The sequence below is a fragment of the Branchiostoma belcheri genome, unplaced genomic scaffold (genome assembly GCF_001625305.1).
Source record: "Branchiostoma belcheri isolate BF01 breed outbred unplaced genomic scaffold, Haploidv18h27 scaffold84, whole genome shotgun sequence".
Lineage (NCBI taxonomy): Eukaryota > Metazoa > Chordata > Leptocardii > Amphioxiformes > Branchiostomatidae > Branchiostoma > Branchiostoma belcheri.
The window spans coordinates 1,490,381-1,504,792 of NW_017804509.1; the positions used below are offsets into that span (position 1 = coordinate 1,490,381).

General features: G+C 44.6%; 1 protein-coding gene across 2 annotated transcripts; it reads right to left on the bottom strand.

The window, feature by feature from the left end:
- Positions 1 to 515: 515 nt before the first annotated feature.
- On the bottom strand, positions 516 to 13,840 carry LOC109486936 (fibrinogen-like protein 1). Of its 2 annotated transcripts, none has more exons than XM_019790842.1 (7): positions 13,416 to 13,840; positions 3,610 to 3,763; positions 3,307 to 3,392; positions 2,786 to 2,846; positions 2,499 to 2,606; positions 2,031 to 2,247; positions 516 to 1,450 (listed from the first exon to the last, which is right to left on the bottom strand). In XM_019790842.1, the coding sequence occupies exons 1-7, from the start codon at positions 13,737 to 13,739 to the stop codon at positions 1,126 to 1,128; spliced, it is 1,275 nt and encodes a 424-aa protein (XP_019646401.1). In that variant the 5' UTR covers positions 13,740 to 13,840; the 3' UTR covers positions 516 to 1,125. The 2 variants fall into 2 exon arrangements, with proteins under 2 accessions (XP_019646401.1, XP_019646400.1); XM_019790841.1 differs by having other exon boundaries at positions 3,307 to 3,395.
- Positions 13,841 to 14,412: the final 572 nt, after the last annotated feature.

Sequence of the window (14,412 nt, forward strand, 5' to 3'; positions counted from 1 at the left end):
AACCGTTATGGCTATCAAAAGGGGGGAAACGGCAAAGGCATAACCATTGTGGCTATCAAATAAGGGGCTAAGGCAGGGGGTAACCATTGTAGCTATCGAATGAAGGGCTGAGGCAGGGGGTTAACCATTGTCGCTATGAAATGGAGTGCTTAGACATTCAGTCTTTCTTACCATCATGTTAGATTTCACGAAGATCCACCAATAAGCATATGGAAGAAAAAACTGTAAAGTATCACGTTTTATTTCCTTTAATTAAAAACAGCTTGTTACAATACACTGCAAAAAAGACATTACATGAACTGGCATTAATATAATAAGTTGCCATTTAACTATTGAACACAGCTTAGTTAGTTGCTTTGAGGAATGCACCGGATTTTCTTAACTCTTCAAAAAGATACATTAAAGCTTCTTTTTTACCCCAATATGTATAGTAACATTATGCATCGCCTTCCAGCATATATTCTTATGATTAATTTATTTCATTTTTTTTGGATTTGAAGTCCTTGAAACCTTGAGATTTGTATTTTATCTTAGATTCTGATCTACTTATACTTTTAGTATTACGTCAGCCATCACCCATTTTAATAGTCTGCCTTTGCTGACCCAAGTATTGACATGTATAATTGCCAAAACGTACAGATACAATTCAATAGAAAGCGTTGTCATCAGATTAGTGAAAACAAGTATGTTTTAGGCATTTTTAAGCAACTACTTAAAGGTTAAAACAAAATAGAATAGAAATTACCAGTAAAATCTTACAAACGCTTGTTAAGTGCAGGTATGATAGCTTGACCAGATGATGATGATGATAGCTTGAATGATTGTATGGTCGACTGTTACATCGTGCGCGCTTAAGAAACACATGGTTGGGTTTTATTTGTGAACCAGGTGTGATTGTCATTCTGAGCAAAATCAGATATAATCAGATTCATTCCATTTTATAAATTACAATTTATTTAGAAATGGTAACAGATATCGCATGGGTAATGCAGATAATATGTTGTTTATGGCCCGACCACGTATTATGCAACTTGGGTATAATTAAACATTCAATGTTAAAAAATCTTAGTGATTTGGAAATTCAACACATATCACACCGGTAGTGGCATATCGTACTCGTGTCGCTTATGGTTTGATCTTCATAGACACAGACTTCAGGGAGTAACGCAGGTCTATCCAAGTGTTCCACAGCACACCTTGCCAGAGTGGACAGGAGCTCTTACAGTTGCGCAGGTAGCGGCCGTTGAGGTTGGACCAGCTGCAGATCCCAAACCACCAGCCGGCCTGTCCTAACGCCTGAGAGCAGTGGAGGCTGCTGTGGACATCGTTGTCCCTGTCCACAGTGGAGAACCTCTGCCCGTTAAGGGTATGGCCGCCCGCCATGGAGTCTCCCGCGTCGCCTGAATACCCGGAAATGTGCAGCCGGTACTGGTCCGACTCACCGGACACCCTGGATGGAAATATTATATAATGACGCTCACATACTTTGTAGCACGCACATCGATAAGTAGGCACACATTAACGAATTAATTGCGCTTACACATACAAATACACCCTCTCATACATGTAATATATATACGCAAACACACACATACACACATATACACAGTCACACGTACTGAATTCAATTTATTTGGATACCCTTTAGTCAATGACTAATCTTCCAGGGTTCAAAACATATAAACATACGAACATACTGACAGCAAAAATAAAAGAGAATGAACATACATAATCATGATAGTTAAACAAAACGATCATAACTTACCTGAATATATACAAATTATCTCATGTACAACTGGCGGATGGCCTTTTTGAATTGATGTGGACTGGTCAGTGTTTTGTTACTGGGTGGCAGGGTGTCCCATAGATTAATGGCGCGGTAGAGAAATGTTCACTTTTTGCTGTTTGTTTGTACTGATTGACATCGTCTATGCTGCAATAGAAAGTTCCCTCGGATAAAAGCACTCTGACTGGAAATATCTTAATGTGTATTCAGTTGACATTACTCAACCTGTGGGTGTTTTACTCACCTGAAGCTGGAGTACGTTGCGTACCGGGTCTCTTCTTCCCAATCCTCGAGATCCACCCTGAGGGTGTAGTTCTTCTGACTTGTCAGGAGGTGGATGTTCTCGTTCCCAAGCCAGTATTCCCCGTTCTTGTTCCCAAACCCGTGTTTGTACTCCTCCCAGGTCCGGTTGAAGGGAACCGACCCGTCCTGCCGCCGTTGGATCACGGTCCAACCACCCCCTGTGTGGAAGACAACACAAGGTATAATACTATTACTTCAATCACACACAGTACCTTGACAATAAACCCGACACCAACTTCTGAAAACCCAATTAACAAAAACTTACCAACGTTTATAGTTTTATCAATCAACCTTTCCTGAAGTAAAAGAAAGGAATTAAACGTTCGAACTAAGCAATCTGTTAGTTTATATATATATATATATATATATACTGACAGATTGCTTAGTTCGATGTCTCCCCATTCAGTACCTGCGGTATCCATGTCACAGTAGGTCTCCACGTTAGAGGAACCGAGTCTGATGTTGTAGACTCCGCTTGTAGTCTGTCCTGCCGCGTAGAGATCTGCACAGTCTGACGCTGGATGGGATAAGGAATAAGATAAAGGCACAGTTTGGTTAATGATAGGGAGGCACAGAATTATTTATCATTGGTACAGGCAATAAATTCAGATTCAGAGAGTCATCATTTGGGGCCCTATTTCAAGTCAGGTGAAACTCGGTTTACCCTATAGAGACAACAAAGTGCCGGGTTCTTACCTTGTACAGCTCCCGGGGTAGTGGCCACCTCTGGGGAGGGAGTCGGCCTCTCAATGCAACACTGTTGTACCAGGCAGAAACGTTCATTCAATGTATCTCGAATACATTTATGAATTGTGTAACCGCAGTGGTTTCAAAAGTTGTTTATTAAAGTTGACAATTATATATCCAATGTTGAGACTGCTATGTGACCCCAACAGCCTTGAAGAAGCTAGTTTATAAAAGTCTTGTGGCATAAAGTCAAAATCAGAGCAGAACATGATACGAGCAATACATGTAAAAACTGAATAAGATAGAGCATAACTAAATTTCAGTTTAGCCATATGCGAAATGACATGTTCGACACTAACTAAAATGGCTGACTTATATTTGCGATCAGGAACAACTTATTTCACCCAATCACTCTCCCAGTACAAACATGGGCTCTTGAAACATTACACCCTGCAATCGTGAAACATTAAAGTATACCTCCTGGTGCATTGTACTAAGCATTTGTTAGTTTGCTAATGTTGCACGTTTACCTGTCCAGGGGGTCCGGGTGGACCGGCAGGACCCTGCAGACCGTCTCTTCCATCCCTCCCGGGGGCTCCGGACGGACATCCGAGACCTGCTGGTTTGAGAAACATTCATCCATTTATTATTCAACGCATACACACGCATACACACACACAAACACACACACACACACACACACACACACACACACACACACACACACACACACACACACACACACACAAACACAAACACAAACACACACACACACACACACACACACATACACACACAAACACACAGAAAGGAGCCGGCACGCAAACTTTTACCTCCGAATTTGCCATGGAAGAGAACAGTGTTGGCCATCGCCTCCCTCTTGGATCTGTGGTGCACCTCCGCACTTTTCCAAAAGGTGGCGCTGTCATCACGTCGCCAGTCTTCAGTTGAGCTAGCTGGGCCCTCGGGGGAGAGTTGTTCACTGGTCTGTTAACAAGGCCGCAATTATCTTTCCATTACAGTGAACAGCTACAGCCACACGATTTGGTATAGACTACACTGTCTCTAATTCAGAACACAACAAACCTGCTTATTGCAATTTTGAACTTTACATACTTGCGTGAATAGTACTCATAAACTGAAGCATGACCTTGGATATTTGTTGACGTTTTCATCTCCTGACACAAAGCTATATAACATGAAAATATGGGAATGTTGCTACATCTGGTTACGATAGGAAACGTTACAAAGGGTCCCAGGCTCTAGTCTCGGTTCTCAGGCTCTAGTCTCAGATACCGGTTAAGCACTAGTCTCTGCGTTTGTTTCCTGTGCTTCACCTAGGCTAACGATCGCTGAATGTGGATGTGCTGGATTTTGGTTTTAGAACCTCTGGATAAATTAGTTTTCGTCCTCTACAGAGCCTGGTACTGAGGCTATACGCTGACGTCACGCCCCTCCCTCTAAATGTCAGACGACAAATATGGCGTTTCCTCATACGTCATGAGGAAATGGAGATTTCAAAAATGATACCATGTCGCAAACGTTGTGTTCACTGCGTACCTATATAAACACACACTCAATACCTAAAGTAACCTTGTTTCAGTACCCACACGTTTAGGTTAGGTAACTGTGAGTATAGAGACGACAAAGTGATCGCAGCGACCTAAACTTTCTCTGAATAAAGCAGTCTTCCCTACCTTAGCTCCCAGCTCATGTTTCCATTGCATCAGGTCCTGAAGCTGGCTGCGCTGTAGCACCAGCTGGTCATGGTCTCTTCCTTGGTGATCTTGTAAGGCTTCTTGTTGGGCCCGTAGGAACGTAAGTTCCCGCACCATGAACAGTAGGGTGACGACGCTCACCACAGCCGCGAGTCCTGACAGCGCCATGAAGATTCCTAAGGTTCGCTGGTTTCCATGACGACCTACAGAACCTTCCGGAGCTGCCTCGCCGTTTGGGAACAGCTTCTTGGACGACATCTTCGAGAAACCTCGCGGGAAATTCTTGAGAAATGTCCGACAAGACCTCGTCAGGCAAAACCCAAGCCTCACCTGGATGCCGTGTGTGCCCACAGGTGAGGTGACGACGTGGTCGGTCCGGTTTACCTGCATCACCTGAGGCCGAACTTCACTGAAGCGAATGATTTGTTCATGTAAACAGAACCATGAGACAAGGATGTGCGTTTTGCCTATATAGACATCAGACTTAATCATAAACTCGTAGTGATTACTACACAAACCAGGCACAGTTGAAGTAAGGGCGTTCTAAATAACATTTAAATGTTGTTTTAAGAAACTTTAGCTTTTTGCAAGAAATTTTCAACGTCTTAACAGCCTTGCTGGTTACTTTGATACGGAATAAAGTGCACGTGGAATGCAGTAGCACATCTTATGTCCTTATTTACTTACTCTCCAAGCAGAGGTTTGGGTTATTTTGATGTGTTTTCACAACCCAAACCTCTACAATACGATCGAGCAGATGCCGAAGTCACCCGAAGATTGCCGAGAGCCGAACACCAACTTCCGGACGCGTCGGCTACGTTCGCAACAAGAGAAGCCAGGTGGGAAAAGCCATTTTGTGTTGACGTGCCATATCCTGGGGGCGCTCGAAATAATGACGGGGTCAAAAATAAGGGGTCAATTCTATTCTCAATCTCGAAGGTTTTTTTAACAGTTTGAACGACGCAAAGTAAGCAGAGCATTTTTTCATTGCCTAAAATGTATCGAAAATGAAGAAGTCTTGAAGGAACTGTGTAAGAAGCAGCATCTAAGACTGTCTCACGTCTGTTGTATTTGAGTTTGGTCTGTAACCGCCGGCAGGCAAACCTGGAGAGACGTCACTACCTGTTGGACCGGTCAGTAGGACGCTGTCACCTCACGCACGGTTCAAAAGAGACACGCTGCGGTTGGCAGAAGTACTGCAACCTATACTCAGGTGCTTTTCCCACCCTAACCAGAATCATCAATAGTAAACACCAAACTAAAAGGCATGTATTTTAACAATCCTTTGGCTACAAAGTTTCACATGTTTGAGAGTCTGATTTATATCAGACTGATGAATGATGAATCAAATGGGGGCGTAATTAGGGCAGGGGGTTACCCATTGTGGTTTTCAAGCAGAGGAATAGGGCAGGGGGTTAACCATTGTGGTTTTCAAGCAGAGGAATAGGGCAGGGGGTTAACCATTGTGGTTTTCAAGCAGGGGAATAGGGCAGGGGGTTAACCATTGTGGTTTTCAAGCAGGGGAATAGGGCAGGGGGTTAACCATTGTTGTTTTCAAGCAGGGGAATGGGGCAGGGGGTTAACCATTGTGGTTTTCAATCAGGAGAATAGGGCAGGGGGTTAACCATTGTGGTTTTCAATCAGGGGGATAGGGCAGGGGGTTAACCATTGTGGTTTTCAGACGGGGTATCGATCGGGGGCATGAGGCAGGGTTTAATGAATCGTTGTGGCTACCAAATGGAGGGCTATGTTAGTGGTATTAACCATTGTGGTTATGAAATGGGGGGGGGGGCTATTAGGTAGGGTTATTGTGGATATGAAAACGATGGCTAAGTTAGGGGATTAACCGTTATGGCTATCGAATGGGCCATCGAGTTTCCACAATTTTAGAGTGTCGGAAGAATATACAACAGTCAAAACTGCCAGAGACCATTCAGGACCGATGATATATAAAATATGTAGACAGGTGGTCACTGTAGATTTCGCTTTTATTACACTCTTCGACAACCCCTTCTTGCCATCATTTATTCACATTGTTTATTCATTTGTCGGCATGGTGGCCTTGAAAAGGTGTACTTAGGTCCACCTATTCCACGGTCACCATGCCTTAATAAATAAATAAATAAAGATAAATAAATCGTGTTAGATTTCACGAATATCTACCGATAAGCATACGAAAGAAAAATTGCAAAGAATCGAGTTTTATTTGTTTTAATTGTTTTAATCAAAAACATCTTGCTACAATACACTACATTACATGCACTGGCATTAATCTAAAAAGATGCCATTTAACTATTCAACACAGCATGTTTGTTACTTGTTTTGAAGAATGCACCCGATTTTCCTAGCTTTTCAAAAAGATTCCTTAAAGCTTCTTTTTTACCCCAATGTATAGTATCATTATGCATCGCCCTCCAGCATATATTCTAATGATTAATTTATTTCATTTTTTTTGGATTTGAAGTCCTTGAAACCTTGGGATTTGTATTTTAACTTAGATTCTGATCTACTTATACTTTTTGTCTTACGTCAGTCATCACCAATTCAATAGTCTGCCTTTGCTGACCCAAGTATAATTGCCAAAACATTCAAATTCAATAGAAAGCGTTATCATCAGATTAGTGAAAATAAGTATGTTAATGTACAGCCTTAATGGCTAAAATAGAATAGAAGATACCAAAAATCTTCCAAACGCTTGTTTAGTGCAGGTATGCTAGCTTGACCAGATGATGATGATGATAGCTTGAATGATTGTATGGTCGACTGTTACATCGTGCGCGCTTAAGAAACACATGGTTGGGTTTTATTTGTGAACCAGGTGTGATTGTCATTCTGAGCAAAATCGGATATAATCAGATTCATTCCGATTTATACAATTTATTTAAAAATGGTAACAGATATCGCATGGGTAATGCAGATAAGTTGTTTATGGCTCGACCACGTATAACGCAATTGGGTATAATCAAACATTCAATGTTAGTTTTTAAAAAATCTTACTGATTTGGAAATTCAACACATATCACACCGGTAGTGGCATATCGTACTCGTGTTGTTCATGGCCTGATCTTCAGAGACACAGACTTCAGCGAGTAAGTATGGCGTCTCCAGTGGTACCACGTCACACCTTGCGCGAATGGACAGGAGTTCCTACAGTTGCCCAGGTAGCGGCCGTTGGGGAAGGAGTGGCTGCAGCTCCCAAACCACCAGCCGCCCTGTCCCCACCGCTGAGAACAGTGGACGCTGCTCCAGCCATCATTGTCCCTGTCCACAGTGGAGAACTTCTGCCCGTTGCTGTGAAACATGGAGTCTCCCGCGGTGCCGTTGTACCCGGAAACGGTCAGCCGGTACTGGTCCGACTCACCGGACACCCTGGATGGAAATATTATATAACCTTAATAATGGCGCTCACATACTTTGTAGCACGTGCATCGATAAGTAGGCATACATTAACGAATTAATTCCGCATACATATACACATACACACTCTCATATATATATATATATATATATATATATATAAGAGAGAGAGAGAGAGAGAGATAGATAGATAGATTAGAAAAAGTTCCCTCGGATAAAGGCACTCTGACTGGAAATATCTTAATGTGTATTCAGTTGACAATACTTTTCCTGTGGGTGTTTTACTCACCTGAAACTGGAAAACGTTGCGTACCGGGTTTCTCCGCGCCAATCCTCGAGATCCACCCTAAGGCTATAAGTCTTCTGATTGGTCAGGAGGTGGATGTTCTCGTTCCCAAGCCAGTATTCCCCGTTCTTGTTCCCAAACCCGTGTTTGTACTCCTCCCAGGTCCGGTTGAAGGGAACCGACCCGTCCTGCCGCCGTTGGATCACGGTCCAACCACCCCCTGTGTGGAAGGCACCAGAAGGAATAATACTATTACTTCAATCACATACAGTACCTTGACAATGAACCTGACACCAACTCCTGAAAACCCAATTGACAGAAACCAACGTTTATATTCTTATTATACTTTCCTACCTCAGAGACAAATTAATCAAATATCTGAACTAAAAGAAAGGAATTAAACGTTTGAAATAAGCAATCCGTCACACACACACACACACACACACAGACACACACACACACACACACACACACACACACACACACACACACACATATATATATATATATATATATATATATATATATATATATATATATATATATATATGACAGATCCCTTTGTCTCCCCATACAGTACCCGCGGTATCCATGTCACAGTAGGTCTCTACGCTAGAGGAGTTGACAGTGATGTTGTAGACTCCGCTTGTAGTCTCTCCTGCCGCATAGTACTCCGCGCAGTCTGACGCTGTGTGATGATTAATAACAGACGGTCAGTGTGACTGGATGATGCGCAGAAATAGAATGCTTGTTTATATTTTGTAATGACAGTAGTGATGATAACTTTGACGAAGTAAGTTCACACCATACCTGGAACACAGGTGACTCCCGCGTCTTCCTTGTGGGTACAGTCATGGTCTCCCCACCTGCTGGTCTCACAGTCCGCCACAGAAGACTCGCTTCCCTCGCAGTTGAGATCTTCCAGCCAGATGTCTCCCGTCCCCTCTGGAAAGACTCCGCCCACCCTGGCAAACCCCAGCCCGAGCCCGAGCTGTCTACAGACCACCTGAGCGTCCCTGTCATCAAACCCGTCATCACAGACCGTCCCCCAGTCTCCGCTTCCGGCCCGGACCTCCACACGACCTTCCCATGGAGTTTGGCCTCCAGTAAGCCGGACGGACACGACACCTAAACATTTCACGATGTAAACTGTTAGAGACTGACTTGGAAACCCAAGGCAGAGTGTTTAGATAGATTTCCACTCATTTATCTAAGAGTGGGATACATTTATAAGATACATCTCTATACATTTACCTCAGAATGCGAACTGAAAAAGTTATCTTTGTTGTTTGGTTTGGTTCTAGGTTTTCTGGGTTCGACTGCTGATTATTCGGTGTTGCGCTACATCTTAGACTTTTGTTTAGAAATAAAACATTTGGTCCAACACAAAAAAGTTCATAGCACAAAAAGGTCATATACATCAGGGCCCACCATTCATTGAACGGCGACGGGGGCCGACATCGTCTACCAGATATCTTTGACCCAGTGTTGACGTCACACTTCAAAGAAGCCACGTGACAAGCTTCACTGGGTTAGTCTACTGAGGAAGACCAGAGTGACTGGTCGAAAGCTCTAGGTGAGAGAACTTTTTTTTGTGTTGGACCAAACGTTTTAACTCTAAACATGTAATTACCAACAAGGATGAACTTTCATTACTTTCATTCTTTTGCTTAGCTTGCCCCATTCTAGTTCTGATTAGCTGAATCTGGAAACTTGTGAGCACCAACCTGTGCAGACGAGCTGTACGTTCTGTCTATGTTCTGAACAGTTGTTGGAGTCCCAGCCAAATGAACAGGACGCGATGTCAGTCTCAGTCCCACTGCAGGTGAGGTGACCCAGCCAGGTCCGGCCTGTACCTGTAGGGATGTCTGTAGGAGCTGAACTCACGCCTCCGGTATACCCCAGCTGTTTGCACACGACACCAGTCTCTGCCTCGGTCCAGCTGGTGTTGCACACGGCACCCCACTCCGACTTGTCTCCCGGACGGATCTCCATTCGTCCTTCCCAGGGCACGTGACCGCCAGCCAACCGGACAGCCATCTTACCTTGTACACAGAAATTCATGTTTTAAAATCTTGGTTTCTAAAATGATTTTATATATACAAGAGTTCCACGACGTCACGACCTTCGCAAAAAGATGTTCACATTTATGACTGATGTATTGAGGGCCTCTCGTTTATTGTGCGAATAAGGTATTTTGCCGACGCCTTTTCACATATCAAGCATCATACAGATTCATCCACATCTTCTTGAGTTATGCTGTCTTCAGACAGACAGACAGGTAAACAAACAGAAAGATGCCACAATGACAATGGATGGCAAAGGTTAACATCCACCTCATCGAGTTGGGTTTGTACCTTCGCAGACGACTCCTGCGTCCTCCTTGTGTGAACAGTCACTCTGTCCCCAGGGCTCAGCAGGACAGTCTCCCAGGTTCGTCTCGTCCCCTCCACAGGCCACCTCGTCCCACCAGACGCTCCCGGAACCCTCCCCAAAATGGCCCGCCAGTTTCGCCTCCAGGGCCGTCCCGAAGCCGAGCTGCCTGCAGACAACGCGCGCGTCCTGCAGGTCCCACCGGTCATCGCAGACGGAACCCCACGGGCCGGTCCCGTTCCGCACCTCCACTCGGCCTGCAAGCGGGGTGGGGCCGCCAGCAAGACGGACCTGGATACCTGCGTGGGACGTTAATATCAGTGGTATTTTCGTCTTACTTGAATTATGTGTCAGCTATTGCTAGATCTCATTTGCCTCCTAGGTGTCTAACCTTTACTGGTGAAGTCAGGTGAATTATGGTACCAAAAAGAGACAAGCAAGGACATTATCCTTGAGACAAGTCCTGTGGTCTTACCTTGTGCACCTCCAGATGGCTCCGCAGAAGAGGCTGCAGTGACTTGTGTGCGTCTCGGGGCTGCTGTACTTCCTGCATAACGAGGGGAAGTCACCACCTCAAGGACAACAAAGTGCCGGGTTCTTACCTTGTGCATCTTCACCTGCTTCCGCAGAAGTGGCTGCAGTGACTTGTGTGCGTCTCGGGGCTGCTGTACTTCCTGCATAACGAGGGGAAGTCACCACCTCAAAGACAACAAAAATGCAAAGTGCCGGGCGGGGTTCTTACCTTTTGCACCTCCAGATGGCTCCGGGGTAGTGGATGTGGGTCTCGGGGAAGTCGCCGCCTCTGGGGAGGGAGTCGCCACCTCTGTTGAGGGAGTCACCGCCGAAGTAGTCGCCACCTCTGTTGAGGGAGTTGGCCTCTCACTACAACACTGGTGTGTCAGGCAGAAACTTTCGTTTATCAAGTATGTGTGCAAATAGATTGGTTCAAAAATGTATTTATTCAATCAATGTTATACATGTATATCAAATTGTCAGACTGCTATGTGACCCCTTCAGCTTCGAAGAAGATAGTTTAGAAGGGGGCAGTCTATAACAGTCTTATAGTGGAATAAATTTGAAGTCATAACAGGACAGGACTTGTAAAACTTGAAGTAGAAACACAAACAAAACTTCGGTTTTAACATATGTATAGCGAAATAACAACTGAAGTTGGACATCAACTAGAGTGGAGTAAAGTCAAAGTCAGAACAAAACATGAGCAATACATGTACAAACTTTAACAGAACACAAATAACCAAAATTTCAGTTTTAACATATTTATAGCAAAATGACAAGATCAAACATTAACGAGGGAGGCTAACATCTCCGGGCAAATGCGGTATGTCTCCTTCCTGATACGCAAATTGACCCAAAATCATCCCTATGCAAAATTGAAACATTTCAAATTGACATTCTGTAAACCGAACTGTCGATGTAAAGTAGTGCATTGTACGGAGCATTTGTTAGTTAGTTTCTCAACATTGCACGTTTACCTGTCCAGGGGGTCCGGGTGGACCGGGTGGGCCCTGCAGACCGTCTCTTCCATCCCTCCCGGGGGCTCCGGACGGACATCCCAGACCTGCTGGTTTGACAAACATTCATCCATTTATTATTCAACGCATACACACGCATACACACACACACACACACACACACACACACACACACACACACACACACACACACACACACACACACACACACACACACACATACATACACACACACACACACACATACACAAACACACACGCATACACACACACACACACACGAATACACACACACACGCATACACACACACAAACACACACACAAACACACACACAAACACACACACACAACAACAACACACACACACACACAGAAGAGCCGCACGAAACTTTTACCTCCAAGTTTGCCATGGAAGAGAACAGTGTTGGCCATCGCCTCCCTCTTGGATCTGTGGTGCACCTCCGCACTTTTCCAAAAGGTGGCGCTGTCATCACGTCGCCAGTCTTCAGTTGAGCTAGCTGGACCCTCGGGGGAGAGTTGTTCACTGGTCTGTTAACAAGGCAATAATCGACCTTTCCGTTACAGTGAACAGCTACAGCCACACTGCTTGGTATAGACTATACTATAACGTTACTATGCCTAAACACAATCAGAAAATTACATAGCATTCACATGTTCTAGCTACTTTTGCTGGTGATAAATATTTTATTGCTTCTAAGTCAGAGCACAACAAAGCTGCCTATGTCAACTCTTAGCTTTACATGCGTGCATAAACGGTGCCCATAGACTGAAGCATGACCTTGGATATTTGTTGACGTTTTCATCTCCTGACACAAAGCTATATAACATGAAAATATAGGAATGTTGCTACATCTGGCTAAGATAGGAAAACGTTACAAAGGGTCCCGGGTTCTAGTCTCGGGTCCCGGGTTCTAGTCTCGGTTCTCAGGCTCTAGTCTCGGTTCTCAGGCTCTAGTCTCAGATTCCGGTTAAGCACTAGCCTCTACGTGTACTTGTTCCTGTGCTTGACCTAGGCTATGTATGTCGCTGCATGTGGATGTGCTGGATTTTGGTTTTAGAACCTCTGTGTATAAAGTAGTTTTCGTCCTCCACAGAGCCTGGTACTGAGGCTATACGCTGACGTCACGCCGCTCCCTCTAAATGTCAGACGACCAATATGGCGTTTCCTCATACGTCATGAGGAAATGGAGATTTCAAAAATGCTGCCATGTCGCAAACGCTGTGCTCTCTGCGTACCTATACCTACATACACTCAATACCTAAAGTAACATTGTTTCAGTACCCACACGTTTCAGTATCTCTCGCTCGAGAGTTAGGTACCTGTGTGTATAGAGACGACAAAGGGATCGCAGCGACCTAAACTTCCTCTAAAAAAAGTATTCTTCTATACCTTAGCTCCTAGCTCTTGCTTCCCTTGCATCAGGTCCTGAAGCTGGCTGCGCAGTAGCACCAACTGGTCATGGTCTCTTCCTTGTTGGTCTCGGAGATCCCCGTACAATGCTGCTTGTTGGTCGTGTAGAACCCTGCGTAGTATTTCTTGTTGGGCCCGTAGGAACGTAAGCTCCCGCCCGACGAACAGTAGGGTGACGACACTCACCACAGCTGCGAGTCCTGACAGCGCCAGGACGATTCCATTGGTTCGCCGGTTTCCATGACGACCTACAGAACCTTCCCGAGCTGCCTCGCCGTTTGGAAACAGCTTCTTGGACGACATATTCGAGAAACCTTGCGGAAAATTCTCGAGAAATGTCCGACAAGACCTCGTCAGACAAAACCCAAGCCTCAACTGGATGACGTGTGTGCCCACAGGTGAGGTGACGACGTGGTCGGTCCGGTTTACCTGCATCACCTGAGGCCGAACTTCACTGGAGCGAATGATTTGTTCATGTAAACAGAACCATGAGACAAGGATGTCAGATTTGCCTATATAGACATCAGACTTTATTATAAACCCGTAGTGATTACTACACAAACCAGGCACAGTTGAAGTAAGGGCGTTCTAAATAACATTTAAATGTTGTTTTAAGAAACTTTAGCTTTTTGCAAGAAATTTTCAACGTCTTAACAGCCTTGCTGGTTACTTTGATCCTATAGTCTTGTAGGGAACGGAATAAAGTGCACGTGGAATGCAGTAGCACATCTTATGTCCTTATTTACTTACTCTCCAAGCAGAGGTTTGGGTTATTTTGATGTGTTTTCAAAACCCAAACCTCTACAATACGATCGAGCAGATGCCGAAGTCACCCGAAGATTGCCGAGAGCCGAACACCAACTTCCGAGCGCGTCGGCTGCGTTCGCAACAAGAGTAGCCAGGTGGGAAAAGCCATTTTGTGTTGACGTGCCATATCCTGGGGGCGCTCGAAATAATGACGGGGTCAAAAATAAGG

Coding starts and splice junctions, on each gene's coding strand:
- LOC109486936 (XM_019790841.1), bottom strand. CDS start 13,739: ATGTCGTCCAAGAAGCTGTTTCCAAACGGCGAGGCAGCTCGGGAAGGT. Junction 2,248..2,498: donor CTGTGACATGGATACCGCAG/GTACTGAATGGG, acceptor TCTTCCACACAG/GGGGTGGTTGGACCGTGATC. Junction 1,451..2,030: donor GCAACGTACTCCAGCTTCAG/GTGAGTAAAACA, acceptor ATTTCCATCCAG/GGTGTCCGGTGAGTCGGACC.